Raw genomic sequence first — 15,100 nt, 5'->3', positions numbered from 1 at the left:
TGTACATGGCCTTGCCTATTGAAGCAGGAAATCTGGCAGGTATTTTTACCCTAACAAAGATACAAGGCTTAATTCCACAAATTTTACCAATCTTGCCCCATTGGATAATGAAGCATTAAAAGCCTCCCAACCATGAACAATTCTAAACAGAAAAGTTTGCCAAGAGGTAAAAATCCTTCCTGGAGGATCAAGTTCAAAAATGATCAAAACAGGATGTACTATACTCCACAGAACACACGTTTGCACATCCTTGCTGTGCTTCATCATGGAATTTGCACTTCCTAATTCAATTAATTTTCTGAAGTGCTGTTATTTTCATCTTTTTTTTTTTTTTTTTTTAAATAAGCAAATATGCTGCACCCAAACTAGGTGAAACTTGCAAATAGGAAATTGTGGATGTGAACACATTATGGGCATGATCTGTTGCATATTTGCATAGACATTTAGCCCAGTGTAGGCGATACTGTCTATTTACAAGGGATCACGGCCAGGACATCCCTATACCCTTGTTACCCCTGGTTGCCAGAGCAGCCCCTTGAGGGCCATGAGCAGCTGGCTTATGTTAGAGCAGTTTGAGGGCTGCTCTAATGTTCAGCTGTATATCAGACCATCCCAAATCAACCTCTACATCTGTAGGATGTAAATGTGTACAGGTTGGATGGATAGAAGGAACCACAGAGTTTTCAAGAGTAGAAACAAACAAAACTCCACACAAAGAAACACGCAGAAAGGAAACAATTTAAAAATATCAGTTTATTTACATGATAGAGGGTTTTTGTTACTTGAAAAGTTGTTCCAACAGGAACCCAGCAATTAGGAACCAAGCCTGTCTTCAAAACTCAGGAAAAAAGGGATGATTTAAGATTTGATGATGTGACTTCAGAACATTCCGATGATCACTTGTTAAGAAAGTGCCACACATCAACTAAAACAAAAATACACGTCAAGAATAGTATTAATTCTACATGGATAACCAGATGCAAACACTTGGAAATGCAGTAGTCTACACTTTCAGCTTCTTTCGTATCCTCCCTTTCCAAACACATACAGTTCCTTGAACCATATCACCAATCCATGAAAAGAGTGCCCCCAAAGTAAACATTTTATTTTATGATACAACTTTGTTGAAAATTACATCCTGCAACAGTGTACAGCCCTGATGTATTGCACACATCAAAGATGAGGCAGACTGTGGCCAGTTCTGTGTCAGAGGCTTGAGATGGAATATTTTAGTAAATAAATGCTATTTATTGGCATACCATATAAGGGCAAAAGGAATGCAACTTGCTTTCCCATGAAATTGATTACACAGAAGTTATTTTGTGAAGAATTTGGAACTAGACTCAAGATTTTAAGTTCCTTCTTGTCTTTCCCTTCCCCCCTCCAATTTGTAGTAGTGCATGTTCCTCTCTCATACAGTGCTTTTGGCATTAAAAAGTCAACGGCTTTTTTTTTTTTTTTTTTTTTTTTTTAGTAAACCAAGCATATTGAACAAACTTAGTTCAGAGTCCTGTACTTCAACTAAAACTATCATTTTTGTTAACTTGAAAACCAGTTCCACAAGAATGGGGAAAGTCAATTTTGCTTTAATTAACACTGAAAAAGTAAGTTTGGCTTAGTTTTGTTGGATAGTTTGTTTTGTTTCATTTTTAAAGTTACCACAAGGAAGAAATCAAAGCAACATTTCTTAAAAGGATAAATATGGCCTTCCATAATTTCTGAAACAGAAAAATATTAGTATGACTGCTCATCTAATTCTAGACTGACACAGGCTAGACTACCCTTATCGACACCAAGTAGGTATTAGTACTTTATGCCACTTGACTAGTAGTCCCTTTGACTTTAGTAGAACTACTCATTGTCTAAGGTACTATTCAAAAGAAGTGAGGGAAGCATAATCTGGCCCTATATAAGCATTTTTATCAGTTCTCATGCTTAGTATGTTTAGTTCACAAAAACTTTTTCAACTGATCTATTTTTGTCTCATTTTTTTTCCAGCAAATGAAACAAAAATACATGTTGCCATTTGGAGTAAAAATAAACTGTACCTTCTGCAGAAACAGAATCTCCACTCGCAGGAGGTGGTGCCTACAGAAAAAAAACACAATATTAGTAACACTCCATATGTAGTGTGTCCAAACTCTAGGTTATTTTATTGTGAAAGTCAACAGATGATAGCACAAAAGAAACATACCACTGGCACCGTAAGACAATACTCCTCCCTCTCACACCTCCATTTTTCTTACTACCTATATAAGTATCTGTCTCACTCAAACGCAGGCACAGACCTACCAGTAGCAGATGAATACCTGTTTAGAATAAAGATGATTTACTCTTGTAGGATAAAGAGGATTTTTTGATTTGCAAACAGCAAAGATGAAAACATCTTTGCAGCAATGTTACTAAATGATTAAGTTTCTTATTAAATTTCCACAACTATGTTTTTTTTGGGGGGGGGGAGGGGAGGGGGGGAAACAATCTCTATAACAGGGGAGTCAAACTCATTCTGTAGAAGGGATACATTCTATATTTAACTGTGGTCCATGGGGCTTTGTATAACTTTAAAGCTACATATATCCCTCAGCCCACACTGAATCTCCCATTTACGTTGGTTCCACAAAGATCAATGCTAGGAAATATAGCTTAGTGCAACTAAACTTGGTTGTTAATTTTATTTGTCCACCTATTGTCACATCTAGCAGCACTCAGCGAGAAATATTTTCACATTTAGGACCAGTATTATTTCTGTCCTTAGTCTCACTTCCTTTCCCATCCTTCTATTTCTCTCCTCTTTTCTATTTCCTACCCTCTGAAATTCCTTCTCTCCAGCAAATCTCAATTCCATGTGGGCTTCACTCCCATCCCATCTGCTAAAATTATCAGCAATTAAATACTGACATTTAAAGTATCAGCATCTGGCTGTAGAGTTAACACCCCATGAGATTAATAGGGAAGGGGAAGGGAGGTCACCACTCTTAGGGCTCTTACCTGGGTTTTAGCCATAACCCTCCTACTGTCCACACGCAACATCATCAACATAACAACCTGGTATATTTTCTGTAATTTTGTTTGGTTGGGTTTTTTAAGTTCTCAGGGGAAGACTGCCCCTCTTCCTCTCTCTTTTAAAAGATACTTCTGCCTGGAAAGTATTCCTACCAAAGTACTTTTATCAGATACCCCTCCCAGCAAAGCCCTTCTACCACATTTTCTTTCCAGTTTTCTAAGGGAAGAATAATGTCATAAGTCTGAGAAAAACTGTTCTGCAAGCTATTTATAGTTCATCTTGGAGCTTTTCCAACTTTATAAAAACATTTTAAGCAGCTTCCTTGTAGAGTGAGTGAGCAAGCAGTTCTTGGGATTAATGTTAAACAAAGGCTTGGCTGCCCAGGTCAGTTTTATAGATGGCAACACTTACTGTAAAGTAAATGGTAGATTTTAACATTGACATATCCAGCAACATGTTCTGGTGTTTCCAGAATCTAATTTTCAGTGTGCACCAACATTGGTGCTGAGAAAGAGACAGCACAAGATATCAGGAAACACCAGAAACTTTCACCATCTACAGACAGTTATAAACTCTGGTGTATGTCTGGCTACAGATGCCAGGGTAATTTTGGGTATTTCAAACGTTCAGTACCTACTGCTGTCAGACACAGACTACCTCTTCTGATCTCTCTGATTGTACCAATTTTACTCGGGGGTAATGCCATCAACCGCAGTGGAACACTCCTGACTTTCACTAATGTCAGAGCACAGTTAGGCCAACTGTCCTGAAACTCAGCTGGGAGAGAAGAGTAAAGTGAGACAAGGAGGAAAGATCAACAACATAAAACACACTTAAGAGACAGAGGACGCAGAAACACACTCTTACAAAGTGGTCAACGCTGGATACTTAAAAGGAAGGCAGAAACCAGCCAAACGTGCACCCATTAGGGTAACAGAGCAGAAATTAATTCCCAATACTGACAAGTCATTTGCGTCTCAAATATAACACTTGTCAAATCATAAAGGCCCAGATGCCAACACCCTAAATCTGTTGAAGTCAACAGGTCTACCCATGGAGTAAGGTGTCACCCAACAACAATAGGGGTATTAGAAAGTGGCCCAGCCATAACTATATATGCAGAAGCAGTGCAATAAAGACTTCTTTATCATTTGCTTTTTACTTTGTTCTTAGGCATGGAAATTCTAGGCATTCTACTCTCCGTAAAAATACATGAGTTATAGCAACAGAGTATGCCTTTTATTTTTGCAGTTAATATATCTCATGAAAATAAAAGGTATATACCACTCATCCAATACAAAAATCTTCTCTCTAAAATGGGTTAGAAACAAGATGGCAGCTGTTCCAAAGAGTGCAGGTGACTCAGGAATATGGAAATATGTTTCCAATTATACTTGTAAGTCAACACTCCACTATAGCATTGATTTCTCTTGTGCCTATCCATAAGCCAATGGAAGGAAGTAAAAGAAACCACAGAAAACATTTTTTTTTTAAATTTCCAGGTACATGTGAAAACCTCACAGCCATTAAGACTTTGCAGTTGATCTCTGTATACTGTCAGTTCAGCTTGCAAGAGCTGAATGTCTGACAACTGAATTTGGCAATGCAAGACTGTGGAAAAGACACCGGTTTAAAATTTAATATCTAGAATTTGACGTTCTGCTCTCAAGAGAATATTAAAGGCTGTACTGTTTCCACTTCAAGTTACTTTTGATTGGAAATTAAATACATTAAAAATACCAATTAAAACATATTGTGCATTTTACTCAAGGATAAATACGTTAAGAGTAATTGGACTACCTAGATACACAAAAAAATAAGGACTGTCGATTAATCGCAATTAACTCGCGTTATTAACTCAAAAAAATGAACCGCGATTAAAAAAATGAATCACGACTAATTGCAGTTTTAATCGCACTGTTAAACAATACTAATTGCAATTTATTAAATATTTTGGATGTTTTTCTACATTTTCACATTTATTGTATTCACTGTTGTAATGGAAATATTTTTGATTGCAAATATTTGCACTGTAAAAATGATAAACCAAAGAAATAGTATTTTTCAATTCACCTCATACAAGTACTGTAGTGCAATCTTTGTCGTGAAAGTGCAACTTACAAATGGAGATTTATTTTTTGTTACATAACTGCACTCAAACAAAACAATGTAAACGTCAGAGTCTACAAGTCCACTCAGTCCTACTTCTTGTTCAGCCAATCACTAAGACAAACAAGTTTGTTTAAATTTACAGGAGATAATGCTGCCCTCTTCTTATTTACAATGTCACTAGAAAGTGGGAACAGGCATTTGCATGGCACTTTTGTAGCCGGTATTGCAAGGTATTTACGTGCCAGATATGCTAAACATTCGTATGCCCCTTCATACTTTGGCCACCATTCCAGGGACATGCTTCCATGCTGATGATGCTCATTAAAAAAAATGCGTTAATTAAATTTGTGACAGAACTCCTTGGAGGAGAATTGTTTTACCCACATTCTGCCATATATTTCATGTTATAGAAGTCTCAGATGATGACCGAACACAAGTTCATTTTAAGAACACTTTCACTGCAGATTTGACAAAACGCAAAGAAGGTACCAATGTGAGATTTCTAAGGATAGCAACAGTACTTGACCCAAGGTTTAAGAATCTGAAGTACCTTCCAAAATCTGAGAGAAACAAGGTGTGGAGCATGCTTTTAGAAATCTTTAAAGAGCAACACTCGGATGCGAAAACTACAGAACCCAAACCACCAAAAAAGAAAATCAACCTTCTGCTGGTGGCATCTGACTCAGATAATTAAAATGAACATGCATTGGTGAGCACTGCTTTGGATTATTATCAAGCAGAACCCATCATCAGCATGGATGCATGTCCTTTGGAATGGTGGCTGAAGCATGAAGGGACATATGAATCTTTAGTACATCTGGCACGTAAATATCTTGCAACGCCAGCTACAACAATGCCATGAGAATGCCTGTTCTCACTTTCAGGTGACATTATAAACAAGAAGCTAGCAGCATTATTTCCTGCAAATGTAAACAAACTTGGGACTTGCAGGCTCTAAAATTTTACATTGTTTTATTTTTGAATGCAGGGTTTTTTTTGTTTTGTTTTTTTGTTTTTTTTACATAATTCTACATTTGTAAGTTCAACTTTCATAATAAAAAGATTGCACTACAGTACTTGTATTAGGTGAATTGAAAAATACTATTTATTTTGTTTTTTACAGTGCAAATACTTGTAATCAAAAATAAAAATAAAGTGAGCACTGTACACTTTGTATTCTGTGGTGTAACTGAAATCAATATATTTGAAAATGTAGACATCGAAAATATTTAAATAAATGGTATTCTATAATTGTTTAATCATGTGATTAATCGCGATTAATTTTTTTAATCACTTGACAGCCCTAAAAAATTAAAGAAGAAAAATCTGTAAAAGCAACAGAAGCAGGGGAGGGTCATGGATGATTGGGGTTTAGTAAAATACTACAAAGAAATAGTGAAACCATTCAAGGAAAAGAAAGTGAGGAATGGGAGCAGGAAGAAAAAAAAGTTTAAAACATTGGTGGCTACTATAAGACAATACCATGGAACACCAATACAAATGAGATTTAAAATTTTTGATTTTGTAAACACTGCAGTAGAAATATTTCCACTGGAATTTTTGTTTTAAAAAAAACACACAAACAGTTGTTTTAAAACAAACAAATTGACCTGGAATGTTTCAAATGCAAACAGTGCAGCGTAGAGGACTTGAAACTGACAATTATTTCATTGATTTTCATTGTCCAAGCTGATGGTATGTCTGAACTTGAATATTTAGTTGTGTTTTTAATACATGTTTATGAAAAATGATTGTAAATTCTAGCACAGACAAAACACAAATGTTTGCTGATAGTTGCATTTAATCAGATAAATGTGACTAGGAATGAATATGTGAGTACTGAAACAAACATTTCTTTATTTCTACATTAAAATTTTACAACTGTGTTAATTAACGTGTTAAAAAAACATGCCTAAGAATTCATGTGTAGACATACTTTGAGACAAATGCAGAAAGAAACTGAACAGAATCAAGACTGAAAAGTTTGATTTTGAAATTTCTTTCAGTTTAACCAGCTTTGTTGTGAGTAACAAAGACTTATTAGCTTAAAATACAACATTTTAAAGAAGACAGTAACCCTTTTACAGTAATGTTAGTTAAGACTTTAAATGCACAGAAATGGGAAATTCAGTTCTAAGCTTCCCCTAGATAGAAGGTATAACTGACACCTTACTATATTTAATCTTCTGGCAACACTTTTTAAGGGAATTCACTTTTAACTGCTTATTGCAGATACAATTTCATAAGCACCCATCACAGGGAAATTTATTAGTCCTCAACTAGCTAAAATAAACAGGAGTATTTGAATCACTATCCCAATACATAAAAGGTCCTGGATTTTGCATCACTGATATATTACTGGTGTAGCTACTCAAGATTTTAGCCTGTATCTTACAAGTAAACAATGAAAAAGTGAGGCAACTAGGAAAGAAGCCTCCAAATATGTATATGGTCTGTATGTCTGGTTTTTGAAAGTAAAAACATTAGTTTTTTTCAGAGCTTAGTTTTAAGAGGCCTGAGGTCTCATTTGACACTTACACTTGCACAATTGCTATAACTGTGCGCACAAATCAAGCAATTGAGAGAGTTTGAGTTAAGGCTAGTTAGTTGCCTATATAGCCACATCCAAGTGCAAAACACCCGATATGCTCATGGCGAAAGCAAATACATGTGAGAAATGTTTGGGTTTTTTTTTGTTAAATCAGGCACTTTACATTGCTTTTTTGTTGTTGTTGCTTAAGTTGTGGTCTCCAAAATATAACATTTAAATGGAATAACTTCTCCTCCAATTACATTTGCACATGTAAGTATAAAACCTGCAGGACATTTTTCTAGTTTAAACAGAGAACCCGTGTATTTGAATTTTACATTAATTTGTATTTGAATTTTACATTAATTTGCAGAACAAGGCGCTATTCTTTAACAAGCAGTTAGAAAAACATTTCTCCCTTCCTTGTACAGCGATGCATTTAATTATGCAAGTAGGCAAACAAAGGATCCCCTTAGTGATTAGAGAGTACAGTCAGCTAGTCAATGAGTTTTAGCACTGGGTGGTAACTCATGGCAACAGGGCAGACAGAGAAGACAGCATGCTAGATACACATAGTCAGTCTTGCTATTTAGCATCAGAAGAAATAGCACCATAGAAAATCAGCAAAACGGTAATGAACCTGCCAGAAAACACAGTTATTATACTGCAGCAAAAAAGGTTTATATTATAATAGTTATATGTCCTCCATAATCTCTGTATTCTACATTTTATTTTTTTTAAACCTCACATCTTTGTTTAATGCAAGGATGCACTTTGTTTACCTATTTTATTTCAATGCTGGATTTTTGGATCTTTTGCTAGCATTAGTAACAATTTTTAAAAATAAAAAAGTTCTATTAAAAGCGTTTTGCCCTTACTGATTGCACAATTAACCTGGCATCCTCTTCACTGCAACAAAAGGGGCTGTCATGCACCAAAACATTCGTACTGAAAAATAAAAATTAATAAGATAGTTAACAATAAAAAAAATGGAACAGAATAAAACCTACCTATGATAAACAGCCTCTGCAAAGAGCCTAAATGTTCATATCTACCAAGAAGTGAGTCAGTCAAAAATGAAGCAACAATAACCAGCATTTTATACATTTAATATTTTACGTTTATATAGTGCCTTTCGTCCTTAAAAGGATCCCAAAGTTCTCTATAAATATAGACACAATGGCATGGAGACAACCCTTGGGTAAGGAATCCAATAAACTGACTTCACAGCACACTGGTGGCAAAGGAGAAATATTGATCAAAGACCTGGGGAAAACCTCTGCTCTTTCAAAAAGCGTCCAAGATCTTTAATGCTCATGGACAGCAGACGAAAACATGGAGCCAAATCCTCTGCTAGTGTAAATGGCTGAAGTTCCACTGAAGTTAGTGCAGCTGCATCCATTCATACCAAGACTGAATTTGGACTTTGGTTTGTAAGGTCTCATCTAAATTATCCGATAGGATAAACTGCATAGTATTCGATTCCTCAAAGTAAGGCTGGGATTGATTTATAAATTATACCAACATGTAGCCTAAGTGCTTTGGAATCAAAAAATATGAAGCTCAATATTACCAACTTGGGACTTGCAGTCCAATAAGAATGCTGGCTAGGAGAATTGGGGTCAATTTCTGGCTCTGCCACAGACTTGCAGTGTGACTTTGGGCAAATCACTTAATCTCAATGTGCCTCAGATACCCCATCTATAAAACAGAGATAACAATACACTTGTTCTCCAACTCTTTGACTGTGTCCTATTTAGACTGTTAAGCTCTTTGGGACAGGGATTGTCTCTCTCACTATGTGTTTGTGCAGTATCTAGCACATTGGGGCCCCAATCTCAGTTGGGGACTCCTGGTGCTACTGCAAAACAAACAACAACAACAGTATGGAATAAATGATAGGCAGAGGATTCATTAGGGCTTTGTATGGAATATGGAGGCTCTCAGGAAAATCCCAAACAGTATTATGGGGGACAGGGAAATTCATAGTTGAGGACTAACTTGACAACTTAATTCCTTTGTTGTATTTAAATACTGCAGGAATTTTAGAATAGAAGCTGATCATAAATTCATGTGCAGTGATACACAATGGGGTGGTAAGGACAAAATGACAGCAATAACTCTGCTTTTCCTTAGGTTAGATTAGGTTACTATCTTTAACATTTTAAAGAATTCATAAATTTCATTTTACAGTGTAACTGTATAATGTCACCATAATAAATCGCTAATACAATCCTAACCTTCTTTCTCTAGTTCAAAGTGAATACTTTTAATTAAGTAATTCCTAAATATTAACAAGCTACACTTGGCTATATTATCAAATTACATAACAGGACACGTTCAAAGAAATTAAAAGTTATCAGTATTGTGCAAAAAGCAGCAGATTACACAATAACTGGTTTTTGAGCGGTTACTAAAGTTTACTTATAAATAATCTGCAGGACTCACATGATCAATATATATTTTCTAAGTAATTTCCAGTAAACCCTGTGTAGTTACCATGCAAGAGCAATTATCTATCGGGATGCTGTAAAAACAGAAATGTTACTGCCACCTCAAAGCAACAAATGTAAGTGGTTCATACACAGCTGCCACACTGACAGAATGAATACAATACAAATAGGAATAGCTTTGAATGGACACTTACCATTCTATAGCACCTCGGTCAGCCTTTTTATGAAGCAAAGCTTTCCAGTATTCATGGGTGGATTTAATAATTCCAACAGCAAAATCCTAGTTTATATCAAGAGATATAAAAAGCTATTAACTAAATTCCAAAGAATTAATTTATTAAAAATGCAATTTCACATGGTATATTTTCCAAAATTTTTAATAAGGCTTCACAGGAGGCTTCCTACAATCACACTTTTCTAAGGTGAGAAACAGGCCTCACTACCCACCAAGTACATTGGCATCATACTGAGGATACTTTTGGTTGGTGGCCAGACACAATAAGGAGGATTCATGAAAAAAGGCATCAGTGTATGTGTACAGGAATAAATCATCATACAGGATTCTACATGTGTAACTACAGATGTAGTAACATTGTATGATGCATTATTATTTGAGAAACAACACATGACCCTTATTAAAGATTGTATTATAACACATATACACAAGGGTCAAAGTTAATGTTGCTCACACAGCAATATATTGGCATTTCCTGATTTGACTGCTTAACCATCCAACCTCAGTGTTACATTAAAACGGTATATTAATTGCCTAGTTTTGTTTGGTGGGAATTTAATTTCGTGTTGGTTTTTGTTGTTGTTGTTAAAAAAGGAAATACAGGGAGGAAATTAAAGAGCTCCAAAAAGTTTTAAAGTTTTGGGCATCACAGCTCTATGGGCTAACACACACTTGCAGACAGAGCATGCACATTTCATAATTGGACTAGGTGGCTAGATACCACTGAGATGTTGCCACCCTTCACCAGTGCCACTGGAACATTTCGGGGAAGAGTAACTCTCTTACATCCTGGGTCTCTAGAAACAAATGAAGCATGTCCAAGTTGGTCAGGGGGTAAGGTATTTAGTGCAAACTCTGACCCAAAATTCCAGCAGTTTTAGCTGCAGCTTTCTTCAAGCCTCACTGAATATGCTTTGCAAAGTACAAATTTAACAAAGGCAGACGGTGGAGGAGCTGGCAATAGAGCTTCAGGTTGTCTGGCCTTGCAACACTGGGTATTTTCCACCAGGCTAATGATTCATTTGAGGGAGCAGAGTAATAAGAGGATCTTTACACCCAGACAACATTGGAAAGTTTGTTTGGGTTGGTTAGTAGGCATTTTATAGCTTAGACAGTTTATAGCCAATTTGTGTACGGGCATCATTTCTCTGGAACCCGTTTATAATGCTTAGGGGGAAAATCCCTCTATAGATTGTACATAATGTGTGATTTTCAAAATATTTTAAACTCAAATCAAACCCAATTTCACCTGGAAAATGGCCACTGTGAGCACTACAGTGAGCACAGTCTCTACAGGGAGCACTATTCCCATGTCCACTGCACTTCCAATCACCAGCTATTTTAGCCACAGGTTGTCAAAAACTCATGAGAATTTTTCTTAAGATGGGAAAAGATCTTTAGTCTTGAAGACAAAAACTGCTGAAACATTTTTACTCAAAATTACCCCAAAAAAATCACCTCTGAGCAAAGACCAAGCATGGAAAAGTCTGCAACCTACCATACTGCTTCTTTTAAAACATACAGTCTTGCAAAACTGTCATGAAGATTTGCCAGTCTATGCACAAAATCTATTCCCCATTACTTTCCTATGATGACAAAGATATTGAAAAAAAACCCCACCCCTGATCCTGCAAAAACCATATGCATGTGTGTAAATCTCCACAGGAGTGGGACCTAATATTTTACCCACTTGTTCAAAAACCATTATTTTCTTGAGATACATTTAATCTTGCAAGTTTTCCTAATTATCTACACAGACAAAAATACAGCTATTCAAAATTCTCTATATGGATTAAGGTTTTCATTTTACAAACACATGAAAATAAGCCAAATAAAGTTCTGATGTTTGATAATATATTCCTACCCCCTCCATATTGCATTTAAAGAATGCTGACATAGCTTTATTCCATTATGATGGACCAACCACTTCCTTGCAAGCAATTCCAAAAAATCTAGGATAGATCATCCCAAAAACCACATATGCCAGCAAGATGCATCTTTAAATCCATATCATCTTCACCTTGTCTTTAAACTCTCCATTAAAAGCAAACTGATTTTCCGGTTTGTCATCTGGGACCTTATATAATCGGAACCACTCAGCTGTAGCCTCAAGATAACCCGGTTTGTGTTTCTTGACATCATCAATATCTGTAGATATATATAAAAAAAAAGTATCACCTTTTTACTCACAGTTTTGGTAACATCAGTTTTTAGAAGTCTTGTAAAATATTTGCAAGCAATTTGATTTCAGTGAATTCTTTCAAAGTCATCAGGGAATTTCAGTTTCTTCCTCAGTTGCCCATAGTTGATATTTTAGGATTTCACCACCACACTAAAACAGATAAGCCAGTCACCTCCTGGTCTTCATTAATTAAGACCCAAAGGGCCAATGAATAAAATGACCATCTTTATAGCAGGTGGGGAAGAAAATTCCATATTTATAGGCTTTTATCTCACTAGATACCTCATATGAGACTTGGATTACTTTATACATTTTATTTCCCAGCAACTGTGCCAATGCGTCTTTTTGATAATGGAAAAATAACTGGCAAAAACAATTTTAGCTCATGGATTTTAAACTAAAACCTGAAAACAAAGTATAAACTTGGTGTAGCAAAGGAAAACCTAAAATGTATATTAAAAACACACCTGACAGCACATATGTCTGAGTTTGGCCCATTAGATACAGAAAAGATAAATGATACTAGCATTAAGTTCTCTAACACCTACTGCTAGTTACTTGCACTAACCACATTCTACCCTAACCTCTGCAGGTGCAGAGCACCTGGCAGCAGAATGAGAAAGTTCCTGCCGCATAAGTATAGGACAGGGCATGAAGAGGGATGCATGCCGTTGGCAGAGCATGATGAATTTGGAAAATGGCTGTACAACTTATGAATTCTGGTTGCTATTGTGAAATTGAAAAATTTCCATAACATGAGTGCCTGTATATATATATGGACTCGTCACTGCTGATAGGTCCTGTAGCAGGTACAATGGGAAATACTTAGCAGACCTGAGGAAGATCTCTATGTAAGCTTGAAAGCTCAATTCTCTCTCACCAGATGAAGTTGGTCCAATAAAAGATATTACCTCACTCCCCTTCTCTCTCTAACATTAACAATGGTACTTAGACCTCACAAAAGTTATACTAAAGACAGCTGCGTCCATAAAAAAACAGTTTTAGTTTAACTCCTCAAAGGAGACGGGTGAGGTCAGAGCAGTGGAAAGTTACCTGAAAGATAGAATAAAGGAAGCCAGATGGGTTTATAGCAAGCCAGACAAGAAGCAGCCGCTTGGGCAGGAGAGGAAAAGGTCACACAGCATGTGGTGGCCTCATGTGGCAGAAGGGCCCTTCCTGCTTTCTTGAGTCCTAATGGCCCCAAGTCCTCTGAACAACCCAGCCAGGTCCAACTAGGTCAAATTACGAAGAATGACTATAAACAAACACCACAAACATGTAGGGACAAAATTAGAAGGCCAAGGCACAAACCGAGATTAAACAAGCTAGAGGCATAAAAGGTAACAAGAAAACGTTCTACAAATACATTAGAAACAAGAGGAAGATCAGGGACAAGGCAGGCCCATTGCTCAACGAGAGGGGAAAGATAACAGAAAATGTGGAAATGGTAGAAGTGCTAAATGACTTTTTTGTTTCAGTATTCACCAGAAAGGTTAGTAGTGAATGGACGTCTAACATAGTGAATGCTAGTGAAAATGAGGTAGGATCTGAGGCTAATAGGGAAAGAACAAGTTAAAAAAGTACTTAGACAAGTCAGATGTCTTCAAGTCGCCAGGCAAGAGAGAGATTTCCTGGGGAAATATATGAGCCATTAGTGATTATCTTCAAAAACTCATGGAAGATGGGAAACATCCCAGAGGACTGGAAGAGGGCAAATATCATGCCAATCTATAAAAAGAGAAATTAGGACAACCTGGGAAATTACAGGCATCATTGAATTTCATGGCCCATGACCTTCAGTAAAGGCATCTGGGCTAGCTTGGCTTTTCCTCCTTGTTTCCACTTTCTCTAATAGGCTCCAGAAGCAGTTGGAACAGAACAGGAACATTAGCACCATGTGATTATCCAGCTTTTTAAAAAAAATTATTATGTTTTTCTTCTTAATTTGGGGGAAGTGTTACAACCGTAAAGTCCTGTTGTTGTGAAGCCAGCACTCAGCCACAGGAAACGGGGAAAAGAGGGCCTCATCACTCAACAGCGACCCACCCCAGTCACTTAAGAGACATCAGGGACAAGCTGGAAAGACAACTTGTTCAGTCCACTGAACACTAAGAAAATGACAGCTTCCACACAGGACTTGGGAGGTGGATGTAAAGTCGGGGGGAGGGCAGGGAAAGGAGGAGGAATTTCCAGGGTTCTGATAAGGGAGCAGAAAAATAGGAAGAAAGGATAGCAGGTGCAGTGATTTAATACACTACTCTCTAGAAGCTGGGTTTCACATCTGTATTAGAATCAAACAAATAGGAGTCGGCTGATTTCTGCCTTCCCCGCATCACAGTCATTCGGTGCCATACTCTGGTACTCGATATGTACACGTTGTCTCCATTGAAACTATGTATTCAGACTGAAGTCAAAGGGAACTAAACATGTATAGAATAGCAAATGTATTGCCCAATATAATTTGGTCCTATTTATCTATATTGTCAATCTCTGCTCAGAAGAGGCTCAGGATGTGAATGCCAGGAGCCTTGCAGGTCAGACAGTATTAACATGATTAACACAGGTATGGGGGTGTGATTTCTGC

General features: G+C 36.8%; 1 protein-coding gene across 2 annotated transcripts in view; it reads right to left on the bottom strand.

Moving 5' to 3' along the window:
• Positions 1-745: 745 nt before the first annotated feature.
• The window catches only part of PPA2 (inorganic pyrophosphatase 2), a 46,331-nt gene continuing 31,976 nt past the window's right edge, over positions 746-15,100 (bottom strand). Inside the window, exons 8-12 of one of the 2 annotated variants that reach the window (XM_065405080.1) lie at positions 12,355-12,482; positions 10,294-10,379; positions 8,525-8,594; positions 2,049-2,088; positions 746-925 (exon numbers count right to left, since the gene is read on the bottom strand). In XM_065405080.1, coding sequence (XP_065261152.1) covers positions 897-925; positions 2,049-2,088; positions 8,525-8,594; positions 10,294-10,379; positions 12,355-12,482 — 353 coding nt within the window. In that variant the 3' untranslated portion in view covers positions 746-896. Of the gene's footprint in view, positions 926-1,953; positions 2,089-8,524; positions 8,595-10,293; positions 10,380-12,354; positions 12,483-15,100 lie in introns of those variants that run through there. The other variant, XM_065405078.1, reaches the window with a different exon arrangement.

The sequence above is a fragment of the Emys orbicularis genome, chromosome 5, assembly GCF_028017835.1.
Source record: "Emys orbicularis isolate rEmyOrb1 chromosome 5, rEmyOrb1.hap1, whole genome shotgun sequence".
NCBI lineage: Eukaryota > Metazoa > Chordata > Testudines > Emydidae > Emys > Emys orbicularis.
The sequence above is the reverse complement of the archived record's forward strand: the minus strand, read 5'-3'. Positions and strand labels throughout refer to the sequence as shown.